General features: G+C 36.5%; 1 protein-coding gene across 1 annotated transcript in view; it reads right to left on the reverse strand.

The window, feature by feature from the left end:
- SLC26A8 (solute carrier family 26 member 8) overlaps positions 1-21724 on the reverse strand; it is a 150783-nt gene extending 129059 nt beyond the window's left edge. Inside the window, exons 1-2 of the mRNA XM_044672528.1 lie at positions 21561-21724; positions 1361-1500 (exon numbers count right to left, since the gene is read on the reverse strand). Of these exons, the coding sequence (XP_044528463.1) occupies positions 1361-1500; positions 21561-21724 (304 nt within the window). The remainder of the gene's footprint in view (positions 1-1360; positions 1501-21560) is intronic.
- Positions 21725-23537: the final 1813 nt, after the last annotated feature.

Genomic DNA, 23537 nt, shown 5'->3' on the forward strand with positions numbered 1-23537 from the left:
AACCATAAGGTTATCTTGAAGGCAAGATATATTTACTCTGTGTATGTTTTCCTAATGGGACCCATGCAACTGCTGGCAAAGATGTCTAGGTCACAATTAGGTTTCATCTGCCCTGAGGAATCTGTGCTTCAGAAGAGCTGGAAGTTTGCACAGCTTCAAGAGGGAGCAGTGGGTGAGAGGGTTAGGAAATAATGGGAGAAGGGGCTGGTGTGGTTGTACTGGAGACCAGTCCTTGGGAGAATGGGCTACTAGCCATCTTTCTGCACTTATCTGGTTGCTCATATCCTCCTTGTGGTCCTGTCAGGCCCGTCTGGGGATTTGGGGCCTCTGATGTACTTTGTAGAACACTGCTCTAAATGACAAGCTGTCATTATGATAGCTATAGTGATGGGAACTGCCTTATAACTACTCATTCCAACAATTTATTTGGCTAATCAGACACAAAGAAGTAAGGCACATAAAGAAGGAGTTTTCTCCCACTATACATCTCAAGCAACCCATGTGTTTTATATGGAAACTGACTTCATGAGGCTCCATAGAAACGGTTACTGTTCCTTATTCCTTTGTTTGAATTCTATGTAATGTGTAACTTTCAGACACAATCAGGAAATGGGCCGCCCCTTTTGCTGTTCTCCTCTCTGCTGGACAACTTAATAAAGTTCTGGGTTTTATTCTCAGTTATCAGAGGCAAAGATAAGAAATGAGGTGAGCAAAGCCCCTGATAGAGAAAAGCTTGGCTGAAACCCAGGACTAGAGAGAATGTCATTGCTAAGACTATCTTGGGGGGCAGGGCAGTAAACACAGGCTAGGGCCCAATAGCCTTAGAAAATTGGCAAAAAACATAGTACCAGAAAAGGCCAAAGAAAGGACTAAGAATCTTTCTCTATAATATAAATAATTAATACCATGGCAGGGAAGCAGAGTGGTGGGAGAGGCAATGTGACAGAAGCAATATTATATCAGATTATGAACACAAAGGACCAAATCCCAAATCTCCCTCTCTTTGGTAGACTACTCATTACCTATGACTGTGCTGAGTCCCATGCAGGTCTTCTAAAACAGGGGAAAATGAACCTCCACAAAGAGGAAAGAGGTTCTCAGCTCCATGGATTTAGATATATCCTTTTATGTGTGAATAAGAGTTATTCTATGTTTGAAGCACTGTGGGATGGACACGAAACTGGTGATAAAAATAAGAGGATTGACAGATACTGACCAAGTTCTGCCTCGGTGGAAAAAGTGAGACAAAAGTCCCCTTGAAGCTACCCAGACTCTTCATGTCAAAAAGAAGTCATGAATACATAGTTTTGTTTCTGTTCTATGTCCAGTGATCCCTCCCTCTTCTTCACAACCTCCTCACCTTGGGGAACCTGTACAAGGCCAACATTTAAGCCAGCAAGTAAATCTCCAAGAAGCCAGTCCTTGAATCGGTATACATACATCCATTCTAGGATGGGAAAGATGCCAAAAGCGATATTTTTAAACCTTTTCCACGAGCACCTATAAGGAAGCAGAGTAGTCTTAGTCATACCCTCCAAGACCCAAAAGATATAGTCCTTTCCCCCCTTCCTACATCCTTCCTTTCCTATGCCAGCTGTATGAGCTATGTAAGAGTTGGGCATTACTGTTCCTATCATGTAAAACAGATCTGTGTTCTGTTTGATGTTAGATATACTATTGGAGATAATTAATGTGATTAAATGAAAGCTTTTGAATCTGGAACTTGTAAATCTATAGGAGTTTTTCAGAGAAAGAATGGAGCACACAGTCCTTTTAACCTCTTCCCCTATAATAATGTTCAGGAATAAAGAGAAGATCTGTCCAAAGGGGTGGCCTAGACTTTTTTTTCTGTCTAGTGACACGAGAAGACAGATGAGATAGTACAATTTACTTCTGATATAATCAACACACATTTTTACCTTGCACTTTACAATTTCTACTTTACACTTTTATAATTTACCTGGTATTTATAATTCATAAATGTTTTGATTTTGTCCTAAAACACAAAGAGATTTGCAGAATTTGGAGAAGTCATAGTTGCTAAGTTTGAGAAATGTGGAAATGTACAGGTAGACAAGAAGAAGATTAACAAGTATAGTTAATATTTTATTATTTGTGCAAAGAGAGATGACACAAATAAACAAAAAATCTTTTCCATTTTTTTTCTTTTTTTAATTTGATATTTTATTTTTCCCCAACTATGTGTAAAAAACAATTTTTAACATTTGCTTTTTAAAATTTTTGAATTTCAAATTCTCTCCTTTCTTCCTTCCCTCTCCTCCCTCCTCACTTAAAGGGTAAGCAATCTGATCTAGATTTTACAAGTGCAATCAAGTAAGACATTTCCTCATATTAATCCTTTTATGGAAGAAAGCATAAACAAAAAAAGAAGATAGAAAGTGAAATACAGTATGTTTTGATTTGGATTCAAGACTCTATCAATTCTTTCTCTGGAAGCAGTTGACATTTTTTATCATGAGTCCTTTGGAAATGTATTGGATCACTGTATTGATGAGAATAGCCTCATCATTCACAATTGTTCATCATTTAATGTTGCTGTTACTGTACACAATGTATTCCTGATTCTGTTTACTTCACCTCTGTATCAATTTGTGACTTTCTAGGTTTATCTGAAATCCTCTTATTCATCATTTATATACCATAATAATATTCCATTACAATCATATACCACAACTTACTCGGCCATTCCCCAATTGATAAATATCTCCTCTCTTTCCAATTCTTTGTCACTATAAAAAGAGGAGCTGTTTTAAGTATTTTTGTACATGTATGTTTTTTTCCTTTTGTTTTTACTTTTTCTGGTATTCTAATTATGGTATTGCTGGGTCAAAGGGAATATACTGTTTTATCGCCCTTTGAGCATAGATCTAAAATGCTCTCAAGAATAGTAAAATCCAAAAACAGTGCATTAGTGTCTCAATTTTCCCACATCCCCTCCAAATTTTCTCATTTTCCTTTTCTGTCAAACTAGCCAATCTGATTAGAGTGGGGTCATACCTGAGAGTTATTTTAATTTGCACTTATATAATTAATAGTGATTTAGAAGGGTGGCTAGTTGGTTCAGTGGACAGAGAGCCAGGCCCAGAGCCATGAGGCACTGAGTTCAAATCTGGTCTCAAATACTTCCTAGCTGTGTGATCCCCTGGACATGTCACTTAATCCCAATTGCCTAGCCCTTAAATCTCTTCTGCCTTGGAATGGATTCTAAGACAGAAGGTAAGAGTTTTTATAAATAGTGAATTACAACTTTTTTCACATGACTATATATTGCTTTAGTGACTTTGTCTGAAAACTACTTTTTCATATATTTGGATCATTTATCAATTGAGGAATGACATGTTCTTATACATTTGACTCATTTCTTTATGTATTTGATAAATGAAACTTTTATTAGAGACTTGTAAATTTTTTTTCACATTATGATTATTTCTTGCCATTCTATTTCCCCCATTTATCCTACTCCCTCATTCTGTCCATCCTCAAAAGTGTTTTGGTTCCACTTCCTCCAATTTTCCCTCTCCTCTATCAATACCTCTACTACTCTTCTCCTCTTCTCCTCCTACTTTCTTTCCTATAGAGTAAGTTGGATTTCTATAACAATCTGAATGTGTATATTTTTCCCTCTTTGAGCCAATTCTGATGAGAATAAGGTTCAAGCATCTACCCTATTCTATTTCTCTCTTCTCCCTTCTCCAAATACATTACTCCTTCTCACTCTTTATTTATTTAGATAACATCTCATCATATTCAACCCATGCCCTTGCCCTATTGTCTATGTACATTCCTTCTAACTGTTCTAATAAAGATAAAATTCTTAGTAGTTACAAGTATTATCTTTCCATGTAAGGATGTAAGCAGTTAAACTTATTGAATCCTCTTTGAGTCCTCTTTTCTGTTTACTTTTTTATGCCTCTCTTGAGCTCTGATCTTTTCATCAAAAATGTTTGAAAGTCCTCTATTTCATTGAATATGCATTTATTTTTTCTGAATGATTATACTCAGTTTTGTGGGGTAGGAGATTCTTGCTTGTGATCCTAGCTCCTTTGCCTCTCTGGAATATCATATTCTAGGCCCTCCAAATCTTTAATATATGTAAAAACTGCTAAATTGTGTGTTATCCTGATTGTGGCTCCATGATATTTGAATTATTTCTTCTTGGCTGTTTGCAATATTTTCTCTTTGACCTGGAAGCTCAGGAAATTGGCTATAATATTCCTGGGAGTTTACATGTTGAGAGATCTGTTTCAGGAGGTGATCAGTAGATTCTTTCAATTTCCATTTTACTCTGGTGCTAGAATATCATGGCAGTTTTCACTGACAATTTCTTGAAAGAAGATGTGTAGACTCCTTTTGGGATCATGACTTTCAGTAGTCTGATAATCTTAAATTATTTCTCCTGGGCCTATTTTCCAGGTCAGTTATTTTTCCAATGAGATAGTTCATATTTTCTTCAGTTTTTTGAGTTTAACTGATTGTTTCTTAATGTCTCATGGAGACATTTGCTTCCACATGTTCAATTCTAAATGTTAAGAAATTATGTTCTTCAGAGAGCTTTTATGCTTCCTTTTCCTTTTGGCCAATTCTACTTTTTAAAAAGTTCTTTTCTTCAATGAACTTGTGTGCCACATTTTTCATTTGGCCAATTCTTTTTTTAAAAGAATTATTCTCTTCAGTGGATTTTTGTGCCTCTTTTAGCAATTGGACTATTGAGTTTTTTAAGATATTGTTTTCTTCAGTATTTTTTGTGTCTTCTTTACCAAGCTGTCAACTCTTTTTTCCTGATTCTCATGTATCACTCATTTCTTTTCCAAACTTTTTTTCTACAGCTCTTATTTGATTTCTCAAAACCTTTTTGAGTTCCTCCAATAATGCTTTTTAGGCTTAAGGACAATGCATATTTTTCTTGGAAGCAGTAGTATTGACTTTGTTGTCTTCTAAGTTTGTGTTTTGGTCTTACCTGTCAACAAAATACCTTTTTTGTTGAATTTCTTTTTGTTGCAGTTGTTTGCTCATTTTCCAGGCTACTTCTTCTCTTTTAACTTAAAAAAAAACTATAAAAGGTGGGCTCTGTTCCTGGGATGGAGGGGCTACCTGGGAGCAAACACTGAGGAATCAACAAGCCACAAGCCCTGGGGACAGGTAGCCTCACCTTGTCTGTTTGACCTGGAAGTCTATATCCCAGTAGCAGACACTATTGGAGTCAGAAGGCAGTGGGCCATAGGAGCAGAGTGTTGACTGCAGCCTCAAGTCCAGGGGTCCCTATTTATCCACAGATGGGAATTGACTGCTGAACAGGGATTGTTTCAGGGGCCCTGGTACATTGATCAGACACCAGGTCTGTCCTAGGCTGTGGCTTCAAGAGAGGAGGAGCAAAGAGGGAGCATACACAGGTGAGTGTAGTTGCTAAGCAGCTGGGACCCTGGTGGGTATGGTAACCCACAGGAGAGTGGAGTCCTTGGCTGCTATCCTAGCGGGGAGCCATGAGCTATTTGCTTGCAGTGGCAGAACTAAGGGGGGGGTGGCAAGGATTGTTCCTAATTGGTGGGCCTGAGGTCAATCACAAACTGGGATTTGAGGTAGGGGAAGCAAGGACTACACCTGGCCCTAGATTATAGAAACTGGAAGAACTAAGTAGGACCCAAGAAATTACAAACACAAAAAATATGAAACCTGAGGCATCACCCCCCACACCCTGGGAAGAGAGTTCAACTCAAACATAAAACTAACAGTTAATCTTATTGGTTTGGCAACTAAAATTTGTGGAGGGGAGGGAAGAGGAGTTGGGGTGAGGAAATAGATAGGCCAAATAGAAAGAACTGAGCTATAGATAGCTATTACAGGGACAGAGAAGACTTCAGTTCATATTCAGAGAACTGCAAAATTAAAATACCTACTTCTAAAATACAAAGAAAAATATCAAATGGTCACAAGCCCAACAAGAGTTTTTAGAAGAGATTTAAAAAGATATCAAAAACCAAATGAGAGAGGTTGAAGAAAAACTAGAAAAATAAGAGCAATAAGGGGGCAGCAGGGTAGCTCAGTGGATTGAGAGTCAGGCCTAGAGACAGGAGGTCCTAGGTTCAAATCTGGCCTCAGACACTTCCTAGCTGTGTGATTCTGGACAAGTCATTTAACCCCCGTCACCTAGCCCTTACTGCTCTTCTGCCTTAGAACCAATATACAGTATTGATTCTAAGACAGAAGATAAGGGTTTTTTAAAAAAAGAATTAGAATTGGAAAAAGGGAACCATGGCTTTCTAAGGCAACAAGAAACAAAAAAAAAATAATAAAAAGAATGAAATATTAAAAGAGAATATGAAACATCTTGTTACAAAAACAACTGACCTGGAAAACAGATCAAAGAGAGACAATATAAGAATTATTATACTGCTGGAAAGTTATGATCAAAAAAAAAGAATTTAGACACCATATTCCAAGAAATCATTAAGGAAAATTGCGGGATGCTATAGAATTAGAAAGCAAAAAAGAAACTGAAAGAATCTATTGAATAACACTACAAAAAGACCCCAAAATAAAAACTCACAGGAACATCACTGCTAAGTTCCATAGCTTCTAGGTTAAGGAGGATACACACACACACACACACACACACACACATATATATGCATTTGAACTGAGTCTTATTTATTTTTTAAAATATTTTTCCATGTTTACATGATTCATTTTCTTTTCCTCCCCCCCTCCCAGAGCCAACAAGCAATTCCACTGGGTTGTACAAATGTTGCCACTTGATATTAAAGAGAAAATGTTACAAGCAACAAGAAAAGAGAAACAATTTAAATACTGTGGAGCTACAGTCTGAATAACACAGAACTTAGCAGCTTCAACATTCAACAAAAGGAGGAAAGCATGAAACACAATATTTCAAAGATCAAAGGAGCTCAGTTTACAACCAAGAATAATATACCCAGCAAATTTGAGCATAATTATACCAGGGAAAAAATGATTATTTAATGAACTAAAGGAGTTTGAACTATTCTTGGAGGAAAAAAAACAGAACTCAATAAAAAAATTCAATCAATTTAGACGATAAAATGATAAAATTGTACATAAGGGACCATGAAAACAGATAGTTAAAAAGTACTTGGAGACTAAATAACTTAATCCTAAAGAATAAGTGAGAGAGTTGCAATGTTGGGAGCTAAAATGGTAGAGTAAAGGATCCTCCACTTCCCCAATTCCTCTGCACACATAAAAAGAGAGAATAAATCACCTCAAAACAAAGAAAAGCTGGAGGAACATATCTCACTGAGCTAAAAGGAGAGAATGGCACAGGCAGCACAGAAACTGCAAGAACCAGCAGAACTCGAAGCAGTCCAATACACTTTGGCTCTGACAGAGGCAATGAAGCTGCAGAATGGGAGGAAGCCTAGCATGCACCACTCTACACAAGTATAGAAGGCAGGAAACCTACAAACTTTCACATGGCAGCAGTCTTGAGGCTACAAGGAAGTAGAGAGGGGGAACTGGAACTGCAGGAAACTATGCTTAGTGACAGAGTGCCTGAGACAGCAGAGCCCAGAGCCCAGAGCAGGAGACCTGTCTATCCCAAGCCACTTGTCAGGGGCAGGTAAGCAGAAGATCAAAAAACCATCCCACAAAACAATAGGTGGCACAGGGTGCTGACTATAACTAGACAAAATAGCTGAAAACCTCCCCCCAGGCAAGCCAGCAGGGCATATCAATCAACAGACACACTATGAGAAACAAGGGTAGCCGAGCCTGCCTACCGTAGGTACCAGAGAAGAGTACTCTGCAAGCTTGGAACAATGCATCCTTTATCCCAAGAAGAGCAAAGAGCCTCAAAATATAGGAAAATGAGTAAAAGGAAGTTATTTTAGTGACAGGGAAGCCCTAGGAAGGTGATAATTGAAACAATTAAGAGATCTATTACTCCAACTCAGAAGAGGACAACAATGACAAGAAGGAAGCATGTGATGCCTCAAAGGAAAGTGTGAAAGGATGCCAAGCCCCCCCAAACCCCTGGAAGAATCTGAAAAGTTTAAAAAAAAATAAAATAAAGACAATTGACAGAAAAACTCAATAGCAGGGGTGTGGGGGAATTCATTGTTGAAATCAACTTCCTAAAAACTAGAACAGGCAAAAAGAAAGGGAGGCACAAAAATACACTGAAGTAAATAATCCCCCAAGGAAAAGAATGGACAAAATGGAAATGGAGGGAGAAAAAAATGCAGAAAATAACTCTTTAGAAAATAACATTAACCAAATGGAAAATGAAACACAAAAATTCAAACATTCAAAGAACAACTCCAATACTACATATACTATTTTGAAAAAATAAGGGAAGAAGGAATCCTTCCAAACTCTTTTTATGACACATCAATAACAAAACCAATAGAAACCATAATGATTATTTCAATACATGCAGAAAAAGCATTTGACAAACTATAACACTCATTCCTTAAAAAAACATTAGAGGGGGCAGCTGGGTAGCTCAGTGGATTGAGAGCCAGGCCTAGAGATGGGAGGTCCTCTGTTCAAATCTGGCCTCAGACACTTCCCAGCTGTGTGACCCTGGGCAAGTCACTTGACCCCCATTGCCTGCCCTTGCCAATCTTCCACCAAGGAACTAATACACAGAAGTTAAGGGTTTAAAAATATATAAAAAACAAAACAAAAAAAAAAAACATTAGAAAACATTAGGATAAATGAACCTTTCTCATAGTGATAAATGACATCTATCTAAAACCATCAGCAAGCACTATCTATAATGGGAATAAACTAAAACTCTTCTCAAGAAGATTGAAGATAAAGGACACCTATTATCACCATTCTTATTTAACATTGTATAAAAAATGCTTGCTATAACAATAAGAACAGAAAAAGAAATGGAAGAAATTAAAATAGGCAATGAAAAACAAAATTATCATACTTTGCAAATGATTATGATGCTATACCTAGAGAATCAATGAAAAAACTAATAGAAATAATTAACTTCAGCAAAATCACAGGTTATAAAATAAACCCACATAAATCACCAATATTTCTATTTACCACCAACAAAATCCAGCAACAAGAGATAGAAAAGGAAATTCCATTTAAAATAACTCTAGACAATATAAAATACCTGGGAGTATACTTACCAAAACAAATTTAGCAACTTTATGAACACAATTACCAAACGCTTCACAAAAATAAAGTCAGACCCAAACAATTGGAAAAAAACATTAATTACTCATAGATAGGTCAAGCCAATATAGTGAAAATGACAATGCTACCTAAATTAATTTACCTATTCAGTGCCATGCTTATCAAATTACCTAAAAATTATTTCATAAAACTAGAAAAAACAACAACCAAGTTCATCTGGAAGGACAAAAAGCCAAGAATATTGAAGAAATTAGAAATTAATGAAAAAAAATGAACGAAAGAGGCCTCACTGAATCAGATATTAAACTATACTGTAAAGCAGTGATCATCAAAACAATCGATTACTGGCTAAGAAATAGATTGGTGGATCAATGGAATAGATTAGGTAATCAACACATGGCAGTTAATGTCCACAGCAACTTAAGAATTTGATAAACCCAAAGATCCAAGCTTTTGGTGAAAGAACTCACTATTTAACAAAAGCTTCTAGGAAAACTGGAAAGCAATATGATAGAGATTAGGCATAAACCAACACCTCACACCATATATACCAGGTTAAAAAGTCAAAATGAATACTTGATCTAGAAATAAAGGGTGACACCATAAACAAATTAGGGGAACATGGAATAGTTCATCCATTAGATTTATGGATAAAGGAAAAATTTGTGAAAAAAACTATAGAGAATATTACAAAAAATGAAATAGATAATTTTGATTACCTTAAATTAAAAAGTTTGTACAAATAAAACTAACGCAACTAAGATTAGAAGGGACACAAGAAATTTGGGGGAAAAATTTTATAGCAGGTATCTCTGACAAAAGACTCATTTCTCAAATATACAGAGAACTGTGTCAAATTTATAAGAATACTAAGCATTCCCCACTCAAAAAATGGTCAAAGGATATGAATAGGCAGTTCTCAGAGGAAGAAATTAAACTATTCATAGTTAAATGAAAAAGTTCTCCAAATCACTATTGATTAGAGAAATGTAAATTAAAATAACTCTGAGATACTACCTCCTACTTACCAGATTGATTAACATGGCCAAAAGGGAAAATTACAAATGTTGGAGGGCATGTGGAAAAACTAATATACTGTTGGTGGAACTATGAACTGATATGATACAATCATTCTGGAGAGCAATATAGAACCAAGTCCAAAGGTCCACAAAACAATGCATACCCTTTGACCCAGTAATACCACTAATGGTTCTGTATACCAAAGAGATTAGAGATAAGGGGGAAAGACCTACTTGTAGCAAAATATTTTTAGCAACTCTTTTTGTAGTGGAAAAGAATTAGAAACCGAAGAGTTGTCCTTAATTTGGGAAATGGAAGAACAAATTATAGTATATGATTGTTATGAATTAATGTAAAGTACTATTGTGCTTTCATAAAGCAGGATGAACAGCATGAGTTTAGAAAAACATGGAAAGACTTATATGAACTGCTGCAAAGTAAAGTGAGCAGGACCAGGAGAACATTACATATACAGTAACAAATATTATATGATGATCAAATGTGGAGGGCTAAGCCATTATCAGCAGTATTATAAGCCTGCAGGATATCTAAAAAAACTCATAATGAAAATGCTCTCCATAGGTATCTTCCACTATATTGCCTTCATAAGATTTCTATTGTATGTGTGATGTACGTCTTCTTTCATGACATCAGTAATATAGAAACATGCATTACATGAAAGTATAGGAATAACCCATATCAGACTATTCACTGCCTCAGAGAGGGAGAAAAATCTGAATTTTAAAATCTCAAAAAACAATTGTCAAAAATTGTTTCTACAAATAACTAAAAACTTTTTTTAATGGAAAAAAGAATATGTGGGTTAAAGAACAAGTCACAGAAATAATAAATAAATTCCATTAAAGAGAGTGATAATAATGAGGAAACATACCAAAATTACCATCTCTAAATGCTTATATTAATAAAATAGATCAATGAATTGGGAGTACAACTTTAAAAAATAGAAAAAGAACAAATTAAAAATCCCCAAGTAAACACCAAATTAGAAATGCTAAAAATCTAAGGAATGATCAATACAATAAATAAAGTTGAATGCAAAAAACCATTGTATTAGTAAGTAAATCTAGCAGTTGTTTCTAAAAAAAAAAAAATAAGAAAAAAAGAAAAAAATCAATAAAAGAAGAAAGCCTAGCAAAAAATTTCATTAGTGAATATGGATGTGAAAATCCTAAATAAAATATTAGCTAGGAGACTTCAACAATATATCATAAAGATTATACATTGTGACCCAACAGGATTTATACCAGGAATGCAGGGATGGTTTAATAAAAGGAAAACTATCAACATAATTAATTATGTTAGTAACAAAATTAATAAAAATAATATGATTATATCAGCAGATACAGAAAAAGTCTTTGACAAAATACAACACTCATTCCTATTAAAAAATACTTGAGGGGGCAGCTGGGTAGCTCAGTGGATTGAGAGCCAGACCTAGAGACAGGAGGTCCTAGGTTCAAATCCGGCCTCAGACACTTCCCAGCTGTGTGACCCTGGGCAAGTCACTTGACCCCCATTGCCCACCCTTACCACACTTCCACCTAGGAGCTAATACACAGAAGTTAAGGGTTTAAAAAAAAAAGAAAAAAAAAAACAGAAAAAAAAATACTTGAGGGGGCAGCTGAGTAGCTCAGTGGATTGAGAGTCAGGCCTAGAAACAGGAGGTCCTAGGTTCAAATCTGGCCTCGGACACTTCCCAGCTGTGTGACCCTGGACAAGTCACTTGACCCCCATTGCCCACCTTTACCACTCTTGCACCTAGGAGCCAATACATAGAAGTTAAGGGTTTAAAAATGTAAAAAAAAGTATAAAAAATCAAGCCATTCCCCAATTGATAAATGGGCAAGAGACATGAATAGGCAATTTTCAGGTAAAGAAATCAAAAGTATCAATAAGCACATGAGAAAGTGTTCCAAATCTCTAATAATTAGAGAAATGCAAATCAAAACAACTCTGAGGTATCACCTCACACCTAGCAGATTGGCTAAAATGAAAGAAGGGGAGAGTAATGAATGCTGGAGGGGATGTGGCAAAATTGGGACATTAATGCATTGCTGGTGGAGCTGTGAACTGATCCAGCCATTCTGGCTGGCAATTTGGAATCATGCTTAAAGGGCTATAAAAGAATGCCTGCCCTTTGATCCAGCCATACCATTGTTGGGTTTGTACCCCAAAGAGATCATAGATAAACAGACTTGTATGAAAATATTTATAGCTGCGCTTTTTGTGGTGGCAACAAACTGGAAAAGGAGGGTATGTCCTTCAATTGGGGAATGGCTGATCAAACTGTGGTATATGCGGGTAATGGAATACTATTGTGCTAAAAGGAATAATAAACTGGAGGAGTTCCAGGCGAACTGGAGAGACCTCCAGGAACTGATGCAGAGCGAAAGGAGCAGAGCCAGAAGAACATTGTACACAGAGACTGATATACTGTGGTAAAATTGAATGTAATGGACCTCTGTACCAGCAGCAATGCAATGACCCAGGACAATTCTGAGGGATTTATGGTAAAGAGCGCTTCCCACATTCAGAGGAAGGACTGCAGGAGAGGAAACATATAAGAAAGACAACTGCTTGAACGCATGGGTCGGGGTGGACATGATTGAGGGTGTGGACTCGAAACTACCACACCAATGCAACTACCAACAATTTGGAAATGGGTCTTTATCAAGGACACATGACAAAACTAGTGGAAATGTGCATCGGCCATGGGTGGGGGGTGAAGGGGGGTGAAGGGGAAAGTAGGAGCATGAATCATGTAACCATGTTAAAAATGAATATTAATAAATGTTTTAAAAAATGTAAAAAAAAAAATACTTGAAAGAGGGGCAGCTGGGTGACTTAGTGATTTGAGAGTCAGGCCTAGAGATGGGAGGTCCTAGTTTCAAATATGGTCTCGGGCACTTCCTAGCTCTGTGACCCTGGGCTCGTCATTTAACCCCAATTACCTAGCCCTTACCGCTCTTCTGCCTTAGAACCAATACACAGTATTGATTCTAAGGTGGGAGGTAAAGGTTAAAAAACAAATACTTGAAAGCATGGCTATTAAAGGATTTTTTCTTAAAATAATATTTACCTAAAACCCCATCAGCAAGTATTATTTATAATGGGGATAAGCTAGAAGTCTTTTCAATAACATCAGGAGTGAAACAAGGAAGCCCATTATCACCAAAATCATGTAATATAGTATTAGAAATGTTACAAAAAGCAATAAGAGAAGAAAAAGAAACTGAAGGAATCAGAATAGGCAAAGAGGTAATAAAACTATCTTTGTTGCAGACAATATGATGGTATATGTGGAATATCCTAGAAATTCAACTAAGAAGTTAGTTGAAACTATCAATAATTTTAGCAAAGTAGCAGGTTGCAAAATAAACCCACATAAATCATTATTATTTTTATCTATTACTAACAATCTATCATTAGAAAAAGAGACTGAAAGAGATACCTCACTTAAAATAACCAAAGACAGAACAAAATACCTGAGAGTATATCTGCCAAAATAAATCCAGGAACTACGCACACATAATTATAAAATACTTTTTACACAAATAAAGTCAGATTTAAATAAGTGGAGAAATATTAATTGTTCATGGATGGGCAGAGTCAATATAATTAAAATGATAATCCTACCTAATTTAATCAACTTATTTAATGTCATCCCAATTAAATTACAAAAAAATTTATTTTGTTGAGCTAGAAAAGATAATAAAATTAATTTGGAAGAACAAAAGATTAAAAATATCAAATAAATTAGTGAAAAATATAAATAAAATCTAGCAGTGCCAGATTTTAAACTGTATTATGAAACAATATGATTAAAACTATCTGGTACTGGCTACAAAATAGAAAGGTAGATGAGTGAAACAGAACAGAAATAAAACAAATGGTAGCAAAATATTACAGTAATCTGGTATTTGACAAAAATATAGATCCAGACTATTGGGATAAGAAATCACTATTTGGTAAAAATTGCCAGGACAACTAGAGTTTGGCAGAAACTTGGTATAGAACAATATCTTACACCAGTGATGGGCAAACTTTTTAAAGAGGGAGCCAAAGGAAAGGAAATGCTCATCCATCAGTATGTTTCTAAGGCAACTTTTTTGAAGTTTTATTGTATTGTATCCTAATCATTGTATTCATCAGATTAGGAATAATGTCATGCAGCCGGATGGAACATTTCAGGGGGCCACATCTGGCCCACTGGTGGTAGTTTGCCCATCACTGTCTTATACCATTCAGTAAGATAAGATCAAAATGTATATATGATCTAGACTAGTGATTCCCAAAGTGGGTGCTACCGCCCCCTGGTGGGTGCTGCAGCGATCCAGGGAGGCAGTGATGGCCACAGGTGCATTTATCTTTCCTATTAATTGCTATTAAAATTAAAAATAATAATAATTTCCAGGGGGATAAGTAATATTTTTTCTGGAAAGGGGGCGGTAGGCCAAAAAAGTATGGGAACCACTGATCTAGACATAAAAGGAGATAGCATAAGCAAATTAGAAGAATAGGGAACACATTGCCTATGAGATTTATGGATAGGAGAGGGATTTATAAGTAAACAAGAGATACAGAGTATTGTGAGATATAAAATGGATAATTTTGAGTATATTAAATTGAAAAGATTTTGTATGAATAAAACAAATATTGCTAAGATTAGAAAGAAAGCAGAAGATTGAGAGGAAATGATAGAGCCCCTTTTGCAGGGCAGAACGGGAACCAAAGTAACTCGAGTAAGGGCAAAGGAAAAGAAGAGAGACAAGACAAAATTTGGGATCAGAAGAGCCTGATGATGCCTGAGCGCTGTTTATTGAATGAATACACAAGTTTTTAAAGAAAAAACACAAGGAATTTTTCTCATGAAAATTCAAGCAACTTTCCCATAAACAAAGGTAGTCTTTAGAGAGAAAGAGCCTTGAGCAAGGAACTGAAGGTGGGGGTATCCAGAGCCATAACAGGAACTGAGAAAGGGGAGAAGCAGGTGCTGATAAAACATGTTTATCTGTCTGGGAAAGAAGCCTGGGAAAAGATTATTGCCTCAAATCAGCAACTTGTTGAGAAATGTGGAAACTGAGGGAATCAACTATTTTGATGGTGGGAAATGTAGAAGCTGAGGGATCTCAGGCCTTAGTCAGACTCTGGACCTAACCTAACATCAGGGGTCAACAGACCTTTGCCTTTTCAGACCCTGAGATCTCAGTCCCTAACAAGGAAAAATTTTCATAGTCTTGAATAGAGGTCTCATATTGAAAATTAGAGAGAATTTTGTCAAATTTACAGAAGAGCCACCATTTGAAAGATGGGCAAAAAAATATGAACACAGTTTTTGGATGAAGAAATCAAAGCTATATCTAGGTACATTAAAAAATGCTCTCTACTTATTAGGAAAATGCAAACCAAAACAATTCTGAGGCATCATCTCACACCCATCAGATTGGCTAAAATGACAAAAGGGCAAAATGACTAATGTGGGAGGAGATGTGGAAAAGTGAGAACACAAATAGTTGTGGATGTAATTGTGAATGGATCCAACCATTTTGGAGAGCAATTTAGAATTACACCCCAAAAAGCTATAATAAAGAGTTTTACAATTGTGTATATATTATTTCTGAGTCTAAGGATATGCACAGTTATAAAACTATTTATAGCTCTACTTCCTAAGGAGACCCGGGAAAAGGGAAAAGAAATTATTCGTTCCAAAATATTTACAGCAGTTCTCTTTGTGGTGGCAAAGAACTGGAAATCAAGGGGATGCCCATTAATTGAGAAATGGATAAACAAACTGTGGAATATGATTGTGATGGAATACTACTGCACCATTAGAAATGGTGATCGGATTAAAATTTTTAAGCGTGTAAAAAAACTGTGAGATAATGAAGAGTGAAAACAAATAATACCAAGAGGACATTTTAGCTATAGATTTAAAATTTGAAGAATAACTTGAATATTTATTTCCAGAGAATGAACTGAGAAGTGGAAACATGAAAGACTAATCTATATATTTTGCTGGATGATGCCTTCTATGGTGTGGAGAGGGGAGGGAGGGGGATGAGTAAAAAAAAAATTCTTTTTAATTAAAAAATGTTCCTAGTAGCAGGAATATAAGAGTGGGGAAGAGAATCTCAAGCCTCTTTGCCTTTTAGTTCCTGCTCAACTAGAGGCTCTGGACTATAATATAGAATAAGAGAAATAATAATGTCAATAAGGAAATTAAAAGCAAAGACATTAGAGATTTTTCATTGAAGAACTGCTGGTGGATAACAAATTATTAATAGTAATAACTAATATAAACTTGGGCAAATGCAGTAATGAAGATGTGTGTTCAACAATTTTATCCAGTACCATAAAACTTTATTCAGTCTGCTGATGGAAACAGATGTTGGGCCAAAAGAGATTTTTGATTGTAAGGTAGGAATAGAAGTATACTCTCCCTAATTATGGTAGTATGTGCAGGGTAATTAGGAGAGCCTCAAAAAAACAAGAGAAAGGATTATGAAAGAAGAGCAATTGCTCAATAGCTGAGGGAAGAAAAAGACACTGGAGATTATTGCTTTGCTATAAAGGTAGCATCAAAAATTTGAAGTACTATACATAGTTACCTTTTACACAGCTGGGAAACTGTAGAAATGGATGGTTATGCCACAAAAGCTTGAAGAATTGCACAAAGAGAAAGATGAGAGACAGTCAGACAAAAAGATAGAGAGCCCAGGACACTGCTATGGGGTAGGTGTAAAGGGTTACATTCTTGTGTGGGGAAAAGATGCAAAAGAATGAGAAAATCGGGCCCTTTGAATCATGACAGAATTGCTGACCCAAGAGTTAGATATATAGAAAGAAAGCTCAAGACTCATATTTGCTCATGAATAGACATCAGGTTTCACTTGTCCCCATATGCATTCTGACTGTGTTTTTAGACATGACATAATGAAATCAGATATGATCATTGAGCTACACTGTCAGTAATATTTTAAAGGCTATGGAGGCAGAGGTAATGAAAGAGTGGAAAAGAACAGTGGAGGAGAAAGGAGAAACAAAAACCTCAGAGCTTAGGGTGGGAGTTTGAGAAAAGGAGATATAGCAAGAATCAGTAACAGTATGGATGTGAATGTAAGAAAAGACATTTGAAGATAAATGAAAAGGTCTTTTGCCAGTGGAGCAAATGTATATGTCTGAAAATAAAACAAAAGAATCAGTTGAGAAAAGGAGAGGCTACTAATAAAGAAGGAAATGAGAGAGGAAATAAAAAGAGGAAGGTATTCAATAGGAAAACAGGTAAAATTTTAGGAGATGAAAGACCAACCTTTTTTAAAAGGAGAAGTAAATAAGGAAGGAAAGGATGAGAATTTGTTTTTCATATACTGTATTAATTCCTATACATTAGGAGAATTACTATGCATTCCTGTGTCTGGGATCAGGATCAGAGATACCATCCAATTTGCTGCTTTTTGAAATGTTTTTGTCCTTGGGAATCCCAAGGAATATCTTCCCTTTTAACAGAATTTGTTTAATAAATGAAAGGGACAAAGGTTCTTTTATGGTGTACATGACATGTCTACCTGTGGAGATGGGGAGGGGTAGATTGGTTGGTGGACCACTTCTTAATTAGCTATTACCTATTAAAGATGTCTTGGGATGGTCAAGGGAAGGGTTGATTAAAAGAGCTCCTAAAAATCTATTTATTAAGTGGATTGAACCAGTTCAGGTGGTCCCTGGTCCCAAGAAAACCAGAGAGACCTATATCATTTTATTGATTATGATGCTGGCCTAATCAATAAACCTGATATAACCAATAAAATTATATCTAACCCCAAAATCAACCTCTTAAGATAAATTTAACAGCAACAAAAAGCAATTCAGATTTTGGTTTCACAGTGGGGAAAAGTGACGGGATCCTAAGTGTATGTTCAAATGTTGACAAAGAATGAATGAGAAATGGGAATTACGGAAAAGTCCTAAGTGTTCATTTGTAATAGAAGGGATAAACTCTCTTACAACATCTGTCTTTGGAGAGAAACAAAGGATGAGAGAAAATACTGTGTGTTGTAGGATTGAAGGAAGTGGTTGGTGACTATAACTCAGGGTAGACAAGGTGTAGGAGAAGGGAACACAGCCCTAAGTGCAACTCTAGTGGAGACGGCATTGACATGTTCATCTTTCTGTCTGAATGCTCTACCTTTGGCATCTAGTACATTCTTTTAAAAGTTTGATATGATAAAGAATATCTGATAGGTCATGGCTAAAGAGTGCCTGACAGGTCAGTGAAAACAAAACTGAAAGAACATAATGAGGTAAGTCTACCTGAAGGTGAGGCTCCAGAAAAGCAGGGACATAGATAGTGTCAAGTAGTCATCCTTGGGTGGAGAGAGTGAAGCTGAGAGAAAGAAAGGCAGGAAATTATGGTCTCTGAATTCTTGACTGTACAATGTTGGTGTGAGTGGAAGCACTGAAACATATTTCTCTGGAGGCTGGAATCAATTCAGCCTATGATGAAACTGTAAGCTGATCAAAAGTATTTTTCTGTGTTTTGGCTGGAGATGAAATATTGGCAGCTAATCAATTAATCAGAGAGTATTTACTGAAAATCTGCTCTGACAGATATGATCATTGAGCTACACTGTCAGTAATATTTTAAAGGCTATGGAGGCAGAGGTAATGAAAGAGTGGAAAAGAACAGATGTTTCTGTTTTCAAAGTAGGGATCACATTAGTCTATATCAGTGAGCTTGAAATAAATTCCTAGAAAACTCTAGAATAGTAATGGCAAACCTTTTAGAAATGGAATGCCATGCTCTTCCCCCCCCACACTGAGTATTGAGCATGCCCTCCCCCCCAACCACCCCTACCCTTTATCCCAGGCAGAGAAGGAAGGAAGTATTCCCATTGGGCTGCTGGGCAGAGGGGTGGGTGAAGTGAGGAAATGTCCTCAGCCAGTGTAGAGAGGGGGAGGGAATGTGGCCTGAGCTCTCCACTCCCCTCCAGCTCTGTCACCTGTAAGCTGCCCATCTTACCCCATGTATGCTCCCATTGGGCTGTTGGGCAGAGGGGTGGGGTTGTGAAAAAATGTCATCAGGCCTGATGGAGAGGGGAGCATCTCTGCCCGAGTCCCTCTGCCTTTCTAGTAATGAACTGAAAGAGGAGGGAGGAGGCTGGCTGACTGCTCACAGAGAGCACTCTGAGTGCTATCTTTGGTACTCGTGCCATAGGTTTGCCATCACTAGTCTAGAATGTAATGTTAAAGAGGTATAGAATGTATTCTAATGGAAGGCAATGATTTTATTTTTGTCTTTATATCCCATCCACCTCACACATGACTTAGAACACAGTTGGTACTTAAAGAATGTTTGTTGAGTCTGTACTCCAAAGAGATAATAAGGAAAAATACAAAAGTATTTATAGCCATGTTCTTTGTGGTGGCAAAAAACTAGAAAATGTTGGGGCATCCCTCAATTGGGGAATGGCTAAACAAATTGTAGTATATGATGGTGATGGAATACTATTGTGCTATAAGGAATGATGAACCGGAGGAATTCCATGTGAACTGGGAGAACCTCAATGAACTGATACAGAATGAAATGAGCAGAACCAGGAGAATATTGTACACAGAAAGGAAAACATTGTGGAAAAAATTTATGTAATAAACTTTGCTACTAGTAGCAATGCAACAAGCCAGGACACTCCTGAAGGACTCATGGGAAAGAATGCTATACACATTGAGAGGAAAAACTATGGGAGTAGAAATACAAATGAACATATGACATCACTTATCACATATATATATGAGAATGTGATTTAGGCCTTTAAAAAAATTGCCCTATAGGGAAAATGAATAATATGGAAATAAGTATCAAGCCATGACATTTGTACAACCCAGTGGAATTGCTTGTCAGCTCTGGGAGTGGGGAGAACAGGGGAAAGAAAATGAATCATGTAAACATGGAAAAATATTTTAAAATACAAAAATTTTAAATTAGATTAAAATTAAAAATAAAAAAGAATGTTTGTTGAATCAAAATCAATAGTTAGTAAATATGTAGAAAAGGAAGTGTTGATCACTAAGATCCTGACTGGCTTCTTCAAGAACAAGCTATCCCCAACTAATCTTATTCCCTTTCTTGGCAGAATAATTGGCCTGGCAGAAGGATGGAATGCTGTAAAGAGAGACTTTAGCAAAGCATTTGAAAAAGTCATGTTATTCTGGGGAAAAAAGATGGAAAGGTGAAGACAAGGCAATATTATGATTATGGGGATTCAGAATTTGGGGAATACTCATGAATGGCTTGATTTGAACTTGAAAAGAGGTCTGTCAGAGGGTGCCCCAATGCTGTACTTGGCTTTGTGTTGTTTAATATTTCTATCAATGTAATAAAGATATAAGTAGCTTATTCTTTAAGTTTTCAGATGGCACAAAGCTCAGAGGGATAACTAACATAGTGGATGACAGAGTGAGAATCCAAAAAGATTCTGACAGGCCAGAACTTTGTGTCAAATATAAGATGATGAAATTCATTAGGGATAAATTCAAAGTCTTACACTTGAGTTCAAAAATTCAATTTCATAAGCACATGATATATGACTAAACATCAGTTTCAATGTCATGTGAAAGAAGGATTAGATTTATTTTGCTTAGTTCTAGAAAATACAACTAGGGGCAATGGGTTGCTTGAGAGACAAATTTAGAAATGATGAAAAGAAAATATTCTTTTTTTAAAAAAACCCTTACCTCAATACCGTGTATTGATTCCAAGGCAGAAAGAGTGGTAAGAGCTAGGCAATGGGGGTTAAATGACTTGCCCAGGGTCACACAGCTAGGAAGTGTCTGAGGTCACATTTGAACCTAGGACCTCCTATCTCTGGGCCTGACTCTCAATCTACTGAGCCACCTAGCTGTCCCCAAAAGGAAAATATTCTTAAAAAGTAGAGCTAAGCGAAAGTGGAATGGACTACATCAAGAAGTTATACATTTTTTCTCATAGGAGATCCAGGATTTGGTGATCACTCATTGGATATGGGAGAGAAAGATTCTTTGTTCAAGTATGATTTGGGACTAGCTGGCCCCTTAAGGACCTTCTGTGATTCTATGTGTCTATTACTATAGTGAGTGCTCTAGGTTATAAAGTGTTATAAAGTAACTTTAAGCCATGGTCCCCATCTTTAAGTTGTTTACTTTCCAGCTGGGGAAATAAACAATTAGACCTATGAAACAAATAATTAGGTAACAAGTACTCAGTTGTACAATGCTGGCTGCTGGAGATAAAGGAATTTAGGAAAGGGAAGGATGAGGGTAGTTACAGTGGTCAAGTAAGGCCTCCTAGTTGCAGCCTTGTTTCGTAACAACCATGTAGTTACACAGGTACTCACCGGCACTGCACTCTGTGTTTGATCGTGGTGATATTGATGTCTACATTCCCTGAAGATGGTCCTTTCCTTCTATGTTCTTTTTGAAAAGATTCTTCATTGTACACTTCTCTTTTCACATCATAGAAGTATCTGCCACCAGTCCTCTGTTTAGTATTCATAGACATTGTTCTTCTTCTTACAAGCTGCACCAATCCTGCTGAATATGTGCACAAGAAATTAAGTTCAAAATATGCCCCTCTGTCACCTCCCTATCAGTGTCTGCATAACATGGAGTTTGAGACAAACCTGGGAAGATTTTTAACTGGAAAGAAATTTTCTTCCACAATATGTGTTGCATATACCTCCTCTCCACTGATACAACCACTACTCCAACTCAGACCTATATCACCTTTTGCTGGACAGATGTAATGACTTCCTAACTAAGCTCCCCACTTCCAGTAATCCCCTTTTCCACATAACTGCCAAAATAATCTGAGGTAGAGCTTTAACAATATCCATTTCCACAATCATTAACAATATCAGAGTCCTATTAAAGTCCTATATAAAGATAAAAATACCAAGTTCTCATTTGGGCATTTAAAATTCACCACAATCTGGCTCCAATCAACCTTTCCACACATTTCATATTAATCTCCCACATTCACTCTCTTCCAATCAAACTGGAATAACTAACTCCACATTCTACCTTCTGCCTCCTTGCCTCTGAGCAAGCTGTGCCTCATGAATTAAATGGACTCTTTTCTCAACTTCATCTCACAGAATCCTTAGCTTCATTCAAGGTAATATTTCCTAATTCCTGACCTTCCCTATGCTAGGTACTCTTTCTCTCCCTCCTTTCCCTTTCAAATTACCTTACAGCTTATATATATGTACATATATATATATATATATATATATATTCCCCCCCCTCCTCTGCCCCCCAAAATACAAACCTCTTTAGGGCAGTTTTTGTCTTTGTTCCACAGTTCCTGGTATAGGATAAGTACTTAATAAATGTTTATTAAATTAAATTGTGCCTATTTTTCTAGCAGATTTGAGACAATTTCCTAATTATATTAAGATCATCATAACAACATTCACATAATACTTTAAGATTTTGCAGAACTATCTTTATATAAATTATCTCAGTTGATCCTCCCAACAACCCTGTGAGGTACATGCCAAGTTAAGTGACTTGCCCAGGGTCGGGTAGCTAGCAAGTGTCTGAGGTAGGATTCTGTCTTTCTGTCTTCAAGTCTAACACTGTCCATTATACCACCTCTCTGCCTAGCATGTTCTTCCATGGGTTGGAATTTTGGTCCAAGTCCAATATTTTTTTTCTAATAGTGATATTAAAGGATGTGGATAGGCATCTTTAATTTTATTTAAATCTGCTCCCTACTCCCTGGCCCAGGGCCTTGCTAACAAGTGCTTTCCCACTGAGGCTATTTCTTCTTTACACCTTCCATATGGTGTATGTACATAGCTCTTTGCTTGAAGTCACATGTATTAGAATATGAACTTCTGGAGAGCAAGACCATATTCTTTGCTTTTCTATTTATCTTCATTATATAGTACAAGGCCTGGCACATGTTGTTGATTTTTTTCATTTTTCATTTTTTCCCTCAGATTACATATCAGTACAAGTTTCAGTAATCGTTTTCTGACATTTTAAGATCTATGTTCTTTCTCACTCTCTCCCTTCCTCAAGATGGCAGATAATATAAGTTATACATGTGTTATTATACAATACATGGAAATCCATGTTCATCATACTGTAGAGAAAAATTCATGGAGGAAATAAAGTGAAGAATGGTATGTATGCTTCAAACTGCATTCAGACTTCATCAGTTACTTCTATAGCAATGGATAGCCTTTTTCATCATGAATCCCTTGGAGTTGTCCTAGATCCTTACATTGCTGATAACAGGTCATTCACAATTGATTATTGTATCTTATTGCTTTTACTGTATACAATATTCTCTTGGTTCTGTTCAC

The sequence above is a fragment of the Gracilinanus agilis genome, chromosome 4 (genome assembly GCF_016433145.1).
Source record: "Gracilinanus agilis isolate LMUSP501 chromosome 4, AgileGrace, whole genome shotgun sequence".
In the NCBI taxonomy this organism is placed as follows: Eukaryota; Metazoa; Chordata; class Mammalia; order Didelphimorphia; family Didelphidae; genus Gracilinanus; species Gracilinanus agilis.